The sequence below is a fragment of the Pyxicephalus adspersus genome, chromosome 4, assembly GCF_032062135.1.
Source record: "Pyxicephalus adspersus chromosome 4, UCB_Pads_2.0, whole genome shotgun sequence".
Classification (NCBI taxonomy): Eukaryota; Metazoa; Chordata; class Amphibia; order Anura; family Pyxicephalidae; genus Pyxicephalus; species Pyxicephalus adspersus.
The window spans coordinates 88409238-88423780 of record NC_092861.1 but is presented as its reverse complement, the minus strand read 5'-3'; the positions used below and the strand labels follow the sequence as shown (position 1 = coordinate 88423780).

Sequence of the window (14543 nt, the reverse complement as noted above, 5' to 3'; positions counted from 1 at the left end):
TTAAACTGTATTTATATAACACCAACATCTTATGTAGAACTTTCCAATAAATAGGGGTTGCAAATGACAGACAGATACAAGCAATGACACATGAGGAGAAAATGACCCTGTCCAAAAGAGCTTACAATCTAAGTGGAGGGGGACCTCATATTTCTCTGAAGAAAGGCTTCATTTATTAGTTATTACTACTTTCTGTCAAACAGGAAGATGCATCTAAGCTGTTTGAAGGGACAGAATTTTATTTACTGGTCAGGAGTTAATCTGGGCTGCAACTTTATGGAATAGACTGCATGGGTACATTCATACATTTTAGTGGATACACATGTACCAGATGTCACTAAGTGCAATGTGAAATTTTGCTTAGTTTGCTTTAAAGTATTTGACTGGGATTGGGACGTATTCTTTCATTATTACCCTAACAGTGGATATATAGATCAATGAAGCATTGGAAAGATTATACACTGTTTCTAAGGCATACATTTATAGAAATTGGGACCATTTTCCCACTCAGCACTGTGATTTATTTAAACTTGTGGATGATAAAAAGGACCACATTACCATAATAAAACTTTCCTAACAGGTGGAAAAGAATTACTGCTATATAAACTGTATACATAATAATAACCTATTAACAGACACGTATACCTTATAAAACTTGGTACAGAAGGGAAATGAGCCACAGAATTAAAGCTAGGGACAAAGTGTGAGAACAGATATCACGTTTATTGTGTGAAGAGGCTATAAGATCTTCCATGTTAATGATTTTTTAATTTCGTAAAACCACGGATACAGTGAAGCAACACATGCCTGTGGGTATACAGGGATAAAGCAGAAAAAAAATAAAAAAAAATCCTAAAAATATTTTTTCCTGATTGATTTGTCATCATACCAGGGCCAATCACTGTTTTTTTTTATTTAAATACAGGTAGTTCCCAGGTTACATACAAGATAGGGACTGTAGGTTTGTTCTTAAGTTGAATTTGTATGTAAGTCGGAACAGGTACATTATTTTAATAAATGCAATTAGAACAGTTTTTTGTCTCAACATATTATTAGGCAGCGTGGTGTCAGTTACTGTATAAAATCATCACTGTGAGTTAATCACAAAGCAAGCAAAAACAAAAAACAAAAAAGCTTTATGAAGCATAGACATTCATTAACTTCTGGAGCAAGCTGTGCTTGCTGATATGCAAAAAGAAACAGCTGTAAAGTTTGTCTTGGTCAAGAGTTACAAAAGGCTGCAGAGGAGCTCAGTTCTTAAGATCACCCACAACCTTAGCTGTGTTTAGCAAAAGATTTCTTCTGCAAGTCATGCAAACTACCTGTAGCCATTCTTTATTTATTTTAGTATGGGTCCACAATAGCAACCGCAATTGGCACCCAGTCTAACTGAATTTTGCATTTTTTTAGGGGAGATTTTAACATTAGTTACTTAGTATTTTGCCTAAAATCATAGAATATCTCTTTCAACTGTGTATTTCTTGGTTTGTTGAGAGAACTTAAATGCAAATAAAACATAATATAGCTACATGTATTTCACCATACTTCCTTTTTTTCACACAAAATAAGTAAAAAATAACAACATGTAATAAAATTGGAGCACCTAAATATTTTTAAATAAAAATTGTTAGTAGTTTTTTTTCATAATCCGTTATTTTTATAATTAGAAAAGGCTGACATTTTAAAAAAGAGTCCTAAACTTAAAAAAAAAAAATGAATTTACACTAAGCTTTTATGTGGCTGTAAGCATAATAAACATGTTGTTTTTCATAAGGGTTCACATGATGCAAAAGCATTAAAATAGTGTTTTAAGAAAATGAAATTCTTTGTCGTGAATTTCTTTGTTAGGACATCAATTGACTGGAAGACATTTGGATGGCTTAGAAGACATCAATAGATTTCAAACAAAGATATGTCTGTTTTAGGCAGTTGATGTTGTTCTAAGCATAAGTATTAAAGGATTTAGATCTTAGGCTTGGCAGTGTTCAATCGCTTTCCATAAGTGGTTTCTGGATAAATATGCACAGTTCACAAAAAGGGCAAAGTTCTGTGTGGAATCATTGTGCATATTAATCTTTGATATTTATGATTTGTTTTATTGTTAAGGTTTCTATACTTGTGCTTAGTAGACTCTTTGTGACTTCTGTCTTGTAGACGATAGCCCAAACTAAAACAGATTTGATCATCCTTAGTGATGACAAAATCCAACAAGCATACTCTCTATATCATGTACAGTATATAGTAGTTCTTCTGGAATCTCACTACTGAGATGTCAAGGTAGTGTTGGTTGAACATACATCTGCTTGGTTTGAGCAATGTTTGGCTGAAGCTGAACCCAAATTTATCTTGCCAAGGTGAGCAAATTTAGGAGCCCTTTAAAGTTCAGAACGTAGAGTAGGCACCTGTTGTCCACATTTTCTCTGTTTCCATTACAATGGCTGCTACTACTGGTTATATATGGTGGTGGCCATTAGACCTCCCCTGATGGCCACCAGCCAAGGGAAAATGTTCACTAGTGTTTATTGACAGCGGGCTTACAGCCTATTATTTGATAGTTTATTATAAAGATAGTAGCAACTATCTGCTGTGTCCAAAAAAAAAAAAAAAACGGTGGAAATGTGTGTTTCTGTTCAATCAAAACAAATTTCAGATGCTTGGGGCAATTTAGTGATCAGTTTAAATCTGAACTGCGCATATGAATGTAAAACTTGGCATGTGGAGATCTTCTGGCCATTAAACAATTACATCTGTCTAGTGATATGTTTAACACCTGTGCTTGCTTAATTGTTCTGTGAGAATTAGGATAGGTGAATGTGACTGTTAATTAGAAATGTGCAAATGTTCCTCAATGTACCTAAAAATTGTTATGTAGTCATGGTCCAACATTCTTAATTTGCCCACTAGGTGATGTTGTGTTCATTTTAATTCACTTGAAGTTAAGGGATGCATTAAGAATGACACCCACAAATAATACAACCTATACATTGGCCCATATCTACCTAATACGTTTCTAGGACTTTAGAGTAGATTTGTTCATCTCTAGTTAACTGGTAAATTTATATATCTATCCCAGTTCACGTAAAATTATAAAACAAGCACTTTTGTTGGAATCACAATGCAAATTGTATAAAGTGTATGTGCTGCTATGTGTATCAGCTATCATAAGCAAGAGTATTATCTTATCAGTCCCAACTGATACAATCTGAGGAATGGAACAATTTTTGCTTAGTATCCACTTTTACGCTGTATACATATATGCGGTATACATAACTAATGCAATTGATTATATAGATGTAGAGGAAGATTTAAGAAAGTGACTTAAATAAAATCAGTTACATGGACTACACAATAGTTCAGCATAGTACTTGCCTTAATTACTCATAGTTCTTAATTACTCATAGTTCAGTGACTAACAATTCAAAAGTTATTAGAAAAGTCCCCCATTATTGGCTTTAGGCCATCATAAATAGAAAACAATGACATGAAATGAGTCCAATGATAACAAATTTGAAGACGTTAATTATATTTATATATATTATATATATATAGTAAGGTTCACCATTAGAGAGCTTGTAATAACCCAGTCTTCTTGCAGGAGACATCATTATGGATATAGGGCCTGATTTAATAAAGCTCTCCAAGGCTGGAGAGAATACACTTTCTTCAGTGAAGTTGGGTGATCAAGCAAACCTGGAATGGATTTCTTCAAAGTCATTAGTTATTTGCTAGCAAATGTTCTGAATCCTGTACCAGACACGCTCCAGGTTTGCTGGATCACCCAGCTTTATTAAATCAGGGCCACTGTGTCTGTTTGAAGGGTCAGATAGTCCTGGACCTTTGCCCTATCAGCATTTTTCCCTATGGCATCACTGAGAGCAGATTGGAATCCACCATTAGGCTACCTGTAGCTCACACACTTTTTAGGAAAAAAAATCAGGGTTTTACAATTAATTTATGCTCAAAAGGAACACTGTTGGAATTCTACACTTGGTTAGGTCTTGTGTGATGCATATCCAGATAAGGTTTCCAAAGGTGTTGATTCTGTATATAGGCTTTTGCAATCAATAGGAGGCTTGAAGGCTTTGGCTCCCTAGGTGACTTTGCCTCTCGAATCTTGATGTATTTTATCCATGCTGACTTCTGCTGTTACATAAATTATGCTGGAGACAACAAGAATCTTGGATGTTCTAAAGCTACAGTATTAACCCAATGCAGGTCATCTCTGCGGTAATGGATCTAACCTCTACCTGTTGTCAGAGGAGAGATTTAAACTCCACGCAGGGACTGTTAGATTCAAAAGAAATCATACACTTTGGGTTTTTTACACCCCATGTTACCCCTGTTCTACAATAAAGCTTAGAAACAACTTCCAAGGAATTTACCATTTATTGAAAGAAGGGAGTACCTGAGGACAAGGTTAATTTCAATTGTCCTAAACATGACCTAACTGGGTGGAGGCACTGCAAGAGAGAGATTGTCCTATGATACCATGCTCCCACCTTCGTAAGCTTTAGCCTCAAGTTAACTGCATGTGTGCATATTATTTTAGCTGTAATATGGACAGAAACATCAGGAAGTCTTTAAAAAATAGAACTACTTATACTATTCTACTTAAAAGTGCATCTGTAACATTAACACTGTAACATATTCTTCCCGAGCAGTAAAGGAGCCCCTCGTAACATATGGGGTGGGTATTCTGTAGTTCATCTAAAGGAAACAGGGCAGGACTTTATACATTGCTTGGAATGTAACAAAGAGAGAAGGTATAGTAACTTAGGGTCTTGCAGCATATCTTGTAGAAACAACAGGATTTTTTCTATGCAGAACATTTAATAGGTTAAGCAAAGTATGCTTTTCTTCTAGCTGCTCTGTTTTTACTTTTTGGCTCAGATTTCATATCCGCATCAATGTGCCAACAATTCATTTATACCAACAACCACATTAATAACATTACTAAAGATCAAATGCAAATATGAAAAATCTTTGTGTAAATATTGTCACTGGTTGACAGAACGTGTTAACACATGCCAATGTTCTCCTTTTTTCCGTTTGGTGTTTTTAGGAGATTTAGTAAATACATAATCATTTTTACACCTGTTTTCTAGGTGGAACCACTAATACAAAAAGGTCACGAAAGTCTGGTACATCACATACTAGTGTACGAATGTGAGAGAGATACAAATGACACCGTTCTTGAATATGGGCATGAATGCTACCATCCCAATATGCCTGATTCATTTTTCACATGTGAGACAGTACTATATGCTTGGGCAATCGGAGGAGAGGTAAGGTTTAATGTTCTAGCCATGAATTTATTACACATGTACCAAACACATTTCAAATTCAATAAGTGGGTAAACTACATGAAAATCACAATTAAAAATTTGGATTATATTGCATCACAATACAGTTAATACAATTTTTTTTATTACACATATGATCACATTATTTATTAATTTATTATTCACTTACATTTATTATATATATTCACTCATTTTTATACAGTATTATTTATGTCATTATTTAACAATCTATAGAACTTGTACATTGTGGATTATGTGTTTTTGAATACTTTATTAGTCTTCATGTAACTATTGCAGGGATTCACATATCCACCTAATGTTGGCTTGTCAATTGGGATGCCTGAAGATCCAACATATGTCTTGATGGAAATCCACTATGATAATCCAACTCACCAAGAAGGTAAGATTGGTTAGAAAAATCTAAAACATTCTATACCATGTAAAAAAACTATAGATATTCTCATCACACCTAATCTAGCCTATGGTTCAGTACAAACACCTAACTTTACAAAGCATTGATCCTCACTGTTTAATTACTTCTGCTTAAACAGCCTGTTTCTGCCTACACATGACTACTATAAGAAAGACATGAAAGTTAGTCATATTGCTACACCAGACTGAACTCACTCCTGCCACTCAAGTATTCAAAGCTCCAATTACACAAAAGTAAAAAAGACTTCAATGAAAACCTGATATTAGTTTAACACTTTCCAATTATATATATATATATAAAAAAAATAGATAAGTTAACATACAAGGACCAAGCATTATGTAAAACCTATGAAATTCTAAATATTTAAATTTTTAAGGGCAGGTCTGGATTTTTCATGCATACATCTGTATATGGTATTCAAGACATCTCCTGACCCCATTTTGATTGGTAATTGTCAATGCTTCTTTCCTTGAAATTGGTGATGTCTAATGATGTAATTACATTGAAATTTATAGTTAAGTATGATATAGGTATGTAGTAGTAAAAACGCAGGAATGCCTCAGCATTGTAATAAAGTGGAGCTTGTCATGGTAGAAGAGCATATTAGGAACTTATGACATGAATAGGTTGAAAGGTTGAAGTGTAACATTTCTAGATAATGAGTAGAATAAACAAGTGTATGTTTCAGCTTGTTCAGTACACTATACTTACATGTCATGTTCCTTCAAGGCATGTTAGGAAAGATCTGTGCTTTATGAGATGCCTAGAGGATCCAAAATCAAGTGTACGGTAACTTAACTAGACTACTATTGGCAAGAAAATGTACTATTTACTTTTAAAATATTTAATAACTAATAATATAAGGTAATACACACAACACTTTAAAATATTCTACAGATCTACATTACAATACACAATATTGTCGTTTATAGGAGTTAGGCTATGGTTCTCTTATGATCATCATTGTTCTCTTATGATCCATCTCATTGTTTTCCATTTAGTGATGCGACTTTAAACACATAATAGCATTTTTTAGATTAACCTTGTTTACAAAAATGGCAACTTTTGATAGCCAATTTTCAGCAGGATTACAACTTTTTACAGATTCTTCACTATCAATATATGGCGAGTGTCATACAGCATCAAGTGGTAATCATGCTGTTTTCCAATTAATCGCCAGTTAGCATTTACAACTTTGAAAACAGAGAATGCCGTAGGCTATAATAGGGGTCATCTTCTTATAACTGTCAACCTTACCCAAAAAGTTTATAGCTTGTAGCTGTGTGTGATTCTGAAAGCTTTTTCAGCCGACCTACATTAGAATTTATAATATGAATTTATGTATTATGTGGAATGAGAATCTGAATTGCTTTGTATTTTCCTTACAGCCACTTCAATGAGACGTGATCATTGTCAATTCTTTTTACAAAAGCACATTATAGCTTAGTGAACAGTTCTGGTGTGCCTTATCCTGCACATCTGGAACATTTTAACACTTTTTATTTTGTCTATATTTAGAAGTGTCTGTGAGTAGCAAGCAGTAATTGTGTTCACATCACTCCAGCTTCAGTGAACATTCAATATTTGAGTGGAAAATGAACTAGTGTAAAGGTTCACCACCAATGGCTGTCCATGAAATCAGAAGAGCCGAGCACATTGTTAACGCACACCAGAGTTACATAGTTACATAGGTACATAGTTCCATCTACTGATGTTTGTCTAGGGCAGTTTAGCTAAGATAGTCTCATCACATAACAACAGTGCTGCCCAATGTGTACCTTAACAACCTCCTTTATATGAAAACCCCATGCATTTAATTTAGGTACTAATAAAGTGAAATGAGAGTCTTTGTTACCAATAGCAGTGTTTTTTTAAAAAAAGTAAGTCCCTATTTCAGTGCTCATTTGATCAGACTTTGTCCATTCTCTCTCTATATATTTATGTACTGTGCTGTATTACCTAACTATGCATTCTTGTTGTTTTGATTGATAGGTTTAATTGATAACTCAGGACTAACATTTCATTATACACCACACACAAGGACATATGATGCTGGTGTATTAGAGGCAGGCATTTGGGTTAGCCTTTATCACATGATCCCACCAGGTATGCCTGCATTCAGCTCCGAAGGACACTGCCCTGTGGAATGTTTAGAAGAGGTGTGTGTAGTGATTGCATCATTAACAATTAAATTGTTTACCAGAAATTGTTTTATTAACTAAATAGTCAGTTGCTAATTGTGCCTTTTTAAAAAATAAATGAGAATAGTGGGAAATGTGGTTCTTTGCTTAAATATTCTATTATTTTACGAATATTACCATTTCCCATACATTAATTAAAATTTAATATAGATGGTTAACAGCTATAGCTGGAAGATTTGGCCATACCGTCACATATGTGACTTAATGTTCTGCACAGATTCATCTATGTGCTGAACTGAGCCCCTGTACAACCCTGTCTTATGGGAATTACATTTCATTGTGCTTTTCTGGCAATTAGGGAAGGATTGCATTAAGTTGGCTGTGGGTGACAATGAAAAGCATGTTGACTGCATGATTGTTCTCCAATAAAGTGTTGCTTTCCCAGACAATAGTGTTAGAAGGAATGTTTTAATACCAGACTCATGTTTTCATTTATAGTAAATCATTTTCCTTACAAAATTTCAGAATTGTTTTGACATATTTCACTAAATAAATAAAAGCACATTACAATTCATATTCACTTTGCAGATATAGCTTTAAAAAAAAAATGTTGACAATAACCAAAAATTCTATATACCAAAAAGAATGTGTTTTTGAATGAAAGAAATGAACACATGATTTGTGGCCAAAAAGCTGATAATTGTCTTTATTCCTCAAGTACCAATGTGCGTTATAGATGTAAAATATAAGTCTTTTAATTTTTTTCTTAGGCTTTAAACCAAGAAAAACCAGATGGCATCCATGTATTTGCTGTCCTGCTGCATGCACATCAAGCCGGTCAAGTTCTCCGAACTCGCCATTTTAGGAAAGGAGTTGAGCAGAAGTTACTTGCTTATGACAATGAATTTGATTTCAATTTTCAAGAGTTTCAATATCTGGATGAAGAAAGAACCATTCTACCTGTAGGTGTTTTAAAAAAAACAAACATAACTAAAAAAACACAAATGTATGCAAAGGCAGACATAATTCTCATAAACGCTCTGCACTCCTTTGGATGAAAGTTTTAACTTTCATCTGAATATTGAATAAAAAAAAAATATTTTTTGCATTCTAACATTTATATGCAGGTATAACTTTAATCACCTTTATTGGGAATTAGGAAAGTGTTCAGCAGACATTTGGACTGTGATATGTAGTTGTAACGTGCCCAACAGCTTGTTCAAATTATAAAACAATAAAATTTGTATACGTGTTAAAATATTTTATTTTTCTGCTTGCATAGGAATTGTGTGAAAAAGTGTTAAGAAACAAGAGGAAGATTGCCACCCTTGGCTATAGTTTTGTATGATACAAATGTTTTCAGTGCCAGCAGCCTAAGGCTGGGAGTTTGCAGTGTAAGACTTCCTCCTCAACACTTTTTTTTTTGTTCTGTCTGAATGCTTAACATTTATTATCCCCTAAAGCAAGCCCTAAATTATTTATCTCCCCCCACTGAAGAATAAAAGAGTCCGGAACATCTCAGAACTAGATATTCAAATACTTTGGCCTTTTACATGTGTTTGCACTATGTTTACCTGTACCCCTGGAGTTCAGCTTTTACCATCCCCTAAAGCAAACCCTTAACAATTATTTGTCCCAACACCAACCCCCTAAAGCAGACCTGTTAAAATGTAAATAAATAAAATATATTCTGAAGTTCTAAAACACATTATCTAGTACTCACTTATATTTTCTTCTAATTCTTCCATAAATAAGTTCAATATGTCTCATAATTACATAATCAGTTCAACATTGAATGGGTGATAACTGAAGCAGTAAACAGTCACCAACCTTTATGTATGCATATTAAAAGACTAATACTAAAGTCCCCAAACTTTTTCCCTTTTTTTCAGGGAGATAGCATCATTACAGAATGCCAATACAATACAAAGAGCCGATCTTCAATGACATGGGTAAGAGATAATAATGCATTTAATAAACTCTTTTTCCTATATAAGAAAGAACAGCATATTTCCAGAGCAGTATTTTGATTTTACTGCTACAGATTTTTTTTGCAGATCCAGAAACAGACAAGATTTCACCTAAAATATGTGGAACAAATATAAATGGACTTAAATTCGAAAGAGTTTCAGCAGATTATTAATCAATGGTCTTTTTTTTTGTAAGGCTGATTGGTATGTTCAGATATAGCTAGTGTCAAAAAATGATGATCTTGGAAAAGACACAGTGTATGAAAAAAAAACAGAAAATAAAAAGTAAAAATTCCTATAAAATCTCTATGCATTCTTTTGGTCAATGACATCAAATAATGAAGATCATTACAGAATTTAGACAGGCAGCTAGCATATCAAAAGTAGAGGACAGCAATGGCAGCCTACATACTTTATTGATTACCTACTAAGTCAGGGGAATATCTCTCTGGTATAATTATTACCAGAACAAGTGTAGTGACATTACTATAGACAATACAAAGAATAAAGAATAATCCTCACCTCCTGTTGTCCTCCTTACCTCTTGTAACAATAGTAACAATAATAAGTAAATATCTATATCCAGCACACAGAAACAATACAAACTTTACATAGGACCTAACCAAGCCCCTTTCAACATTGTATTATTCTAAAGGCACCCCACAAATAATTTTCAGGTTTTGGGGGACCCCTGCCTAAACCAGGTAAATAGTCAGTGGAAAAAAGTCAGCGGTGGTGGTGAGTGTGTCATCGTTACAGGCAACCATAAGGTTCATTACTGTCATACAGTTTGCCCTGCCTTAACTCTGGAATAGTCAGGAACCATCAACTGGTAGTGCAATCAGCCTCATCTTAAGGAACTCAAGCAACCTCCATTAAATATGATAGGGTTCCACAAATCACTGGTTAAGAATAGCTGGTCCAAACCTCTTTGGTATACATAGGTTTCCTTTACTGTATATACAGGTATTATAAATTTTGTCTGGTATAGTAACTCTGTGTAATGTGTTCTTAACAGGCAGTTGATCTCAAGCGATATAAAATGCTATATAATACTACTCCAGACTTTAACCACTTACCCCAACAATGACAATGACTAAACTGTACAGTAAAGGGCTAAATAACAAGTTACTGTATAGGCAAGAAATGTCTCTTGTTAATGTAACATTTTTTTTTTTTTTAGGGTGGTCTAAGTGCCAGAGATGAAATGTGCCTTTCTTATTTAATTTACTACCCAAAGATTAATCTTGCCCGATGTGAAAGCATTCCTGAAATAAATGAGCAACTTCAGTTCATTGGTGTAAAGGAAATATACAGGCCAGTTACGTAAGTAAATTCAGACTTTGTAATTCAGATTCAGAACTAAATGTGAAAATCTTATTAAAAACTCTGCCCAATACTCATGAGATTCTCCTGCTGCTCACCTATTTAATTATTCCTGTTTTAGTAATTTAGCATGCAGCACAAATGGCTCCTGGTACCTCCTTGCAGTAACAAATGCTTTGCTTCAATGGGAATTGATAGATTTATGAAGATGTTTTTTTTTTACTGTATTTTAAAATGATATTTTTGAACCCACAGGTCTTGGCCTTTAATAATTAAGAGCCCAAAACGATACAATAATCTAACCTTCACAGAAGCTATGAACACATTTCAGTGGACTAAAAAGAAAGGAAATACCTTCAATGAACGGGTCAGGAAAATGCCCATAAATGTTAGGTGTTCTAAACATGAAAGTAGAGAATGGTCGGTAAGTCTATAGACATTCTATAAAACTGTTATCTAACTATAGAGAAATAAATATTTTCCTTTATTTGGCTTTCTGCATGTACAATATCTTACAGCCTTTAAGGAATCAAAGCAAATAAATAAATAAATAAGAACACAAAAAGATTTTAAAGTTCCATTTTCTTTTTAAATTGGAATATGGGCCAAATCAAAAACGTATATACCATGTTGTAGTTGTATTCTACCATAAAAAAACACATTTAATTTACAGTAACACAAATAACATACATAGGAAAATCAAAGTACTGAGTAAATATAGTGACACAATTATTCTCAATTAAAAACACCTTGGAAATTTAGGTCCCAGTTCTATAGACTGTTATTGTTTGTCTTTATTGGGGGATCTACTGCCTCCAAAATTTGGGGGTCTAATGTGCAAACACATTAGAAACAGAATCTGGAACCTACTAGCAGCTGGAATATAAGCATATAAGGGCTAGTTCAGACTTTCAGACTGGCGGTGAGGTTTGAAAGTGGTTACTGCTTCCTTATACCCCTGAACTGCACCTTTGGGCAAAATGCTACATGAAGGTCTATAGGCTGCCACCTACTTAAACTTTATGAAACACTGTACATTAGGAACAGTTAATCACAGGGAACCAATCTTCTGGATGTCAGTATGAGCAAGCCTTTAATCTTTCTTGGTGCTGACTGAAAGAATTTTACTTTATCCTACTACTGAAGTGAAAAAGGCATAGAAGCAAATCAGGAAGAATCCTATTGATACAAATATAAAACCTATTATACATATAAATCATTTTCAGAATAAATATGTCTTATCAGTATAAAAGACCTATGCTTCAAAAGTATTCCAAACCTAATAACTTTATAAACGAAACTCGTTCATCACAAGGGAAAAACTTTTTTTAGCTAGTTTTATCAACAGCACATGATTTTCTTTTGATCAAGCAGTGATAGCCCTGACTTAACCATAGGAGAGAAATTAACCAGTTGTTTGTTAAAGCTGTCTCTGTTCTTGCTGATGGAAAACTGTCTTGCCACTGGACAGTTTTTATAAAACTATCAATAAAAGCTAAAAGATTGGAAATGGCACAGCAGTATATATATATATATATATATATATATATATATATATATATATATTAAAATACTTCTCGTCTCAAACACAAACCCCCTCTTTAGAGGGGGAGCTTGCAGCAAAAAAAAAGTTTACTATGGTTGGAATGGCAGCTAAAATGTACAACAACCCTCAAATTAACCACAAAGTAAAATAATTTAAAAAAGCCCCAAAGCACCCAATGATAAGATCAGAAAGGCAGCAAAAGGATTGATTGCCCAGAGAGCTAGCACTAATTTTCCACCAGTGCAGTTTTGCAACTTTCTTTAATTTGTGTTCTATGGTAACTTTTATATACTTTTATTTTGGCTGTTATGTGCCCCTTTTTTACAGCGAGAGGGTTGTTTTATTCAAAATTCCACTTGGCGCTTCCAAGCCTGTTGGTCATGGTTCAATAGCCATGTGTTGCTTTATGGTTTAATCAGTCATCTGGGTAAATGTGGTCATTTGTCAGCACTGTGAATCTTTAACCAGCAGGATTCAGTGCAAAGGGGTGATTCCAAACCTCATCCCTAATAAATACCAATGAACAGAAATGAAGCTACAGAATAGACAGATTGCCAGGTGACCTCATCAAAAGGAGTTTGGAATACTACAAAATAATAATTGCCTTTTCATTGGGCTTTAGTTGAGAAAAGAATGAGTCACTTTTTCTGTGCTGGTTTCTGTGCTTGTCATGGCACTAAACATATGCAATGTGAATTCTGTTGGATCTTGCCCCACATCACAAATGTTGTTGTTTTACTTTTGATCTGATTATTTCTTGCCATTTCTCCAGCACTTTGAATTCCTTTTGCCTTGTTCATCTAACTCCCTGCCAGTTGTGCTGTACAATATCTGTGCTCAGGAAATTCACTGACAGGTATCTGATGTACATGGCAAAATAACTGACGGCTGCCTCACAGCTGCAAAACGATTGAATTGCTTAGGTATTCAAGTTACATACTTATATTTTCCAGACCTGTAAAATTTACCTGTAATTTGTACTCAATTAAAGTGACCTCGTTAGAAGTTGGTAATAATCATCACCCTATAGCAGACAAGTCCCAGATCCTGAAATATTACTGCTAACGTGCAGGTGTTCTCATTCTACAAAGGCCATGCCACGAGGCTTTCTGTATTGTCTGTACTGGTATTGCATGTAATGTATACATTTTATTGTGCATTGTGATAATGCTTAGTTGTGAAAATTCACTAAAAATACAGTGGAACTAAAAAATGTTTATATTTTAATCTTTGTGGCTTTTTTTTCTTATAGGTTCATGGAATGCTCATATCACCACCTGAAGTAAAGTCCTATGCAATAGAAGAAAATGAATGTGTGTCTCCATTGCCTTCTCTATCATCTTGTTCCACAGCAAGAACAGTCAGAATTCTGGTGATTGCAGCAAGCACACTATTACACAAAATCTTATAGAAATGAAAATATTGGAAATCATTATGCTTTTACATAATTATCATTATATTCATGTATAATTGCACTATTAAAATTATGTTTTTTTTACACAAAATAAAATATTTTTTATCAAAATTTGTGATGTGGAAAATACTATATTACATAAATCGCTTATTTTCTCAATTACATGGGTGTGGTTATCTGGAAAAACTATTCTTTATTGGGCAATATTTAAATAAATAAGTGTGGGGGTTGCATTGAAAACATTAAATTTAAAAATAGGGGAGTAAAAATTAATAATTTAAATCTTCCTTTATAAATTTATATTACATTTAGTTTGCTTTTAAATGTATTAAAAGGCATTTTCCTATGAAGATGTACTATATATAGTTTACAAGGAAATGTGCTTTGGGCTATAATGTGTCCTAGTTTTC

General features: G+C 33.9%; 1 protein-coding gene across 1 annotated transcript in view; it reads left to right on the top strand.

Moving 5' to 3' along the window:
* The window catches only part of MOXD1 (monooxygenase DBH like 1), a 32291-nt gene extending 18067 nt beyond the window's left edge, over positions 1-14224 (top strand). The window contains exons 5-12 of the mRNA XM_072408920.1: positions 5106-5285; positions 5601-5703; positions 7729-7895; positions 8648-8839; positions 9770-9829; positions 11031-11173; positions 11429-11597; positions 13972-14224. Coding sequence (XP_072265021.1) covers positions 5106-5285; positions 5601-5703; positions 7729-7895; positions 8648-8839; positions 9770-9829; positions 11031-11173; positions 11429-11597; positions 13972-14130 — 1173 coding nt within the window. The 3' untranslated portion in view covers positions 14131-14224. The remainder of the gene's footprint in view (positions 1-5105; positions 5286-5600; positions 5704-7728; positions 7896-8647; positions 8840-9769; positions 9830-11030; positions 11174-11428; positions 11598-13971) is intronic.
* The last annotated feature ends 319 nt before the right edge of the window (positions 14225-14543 follow it).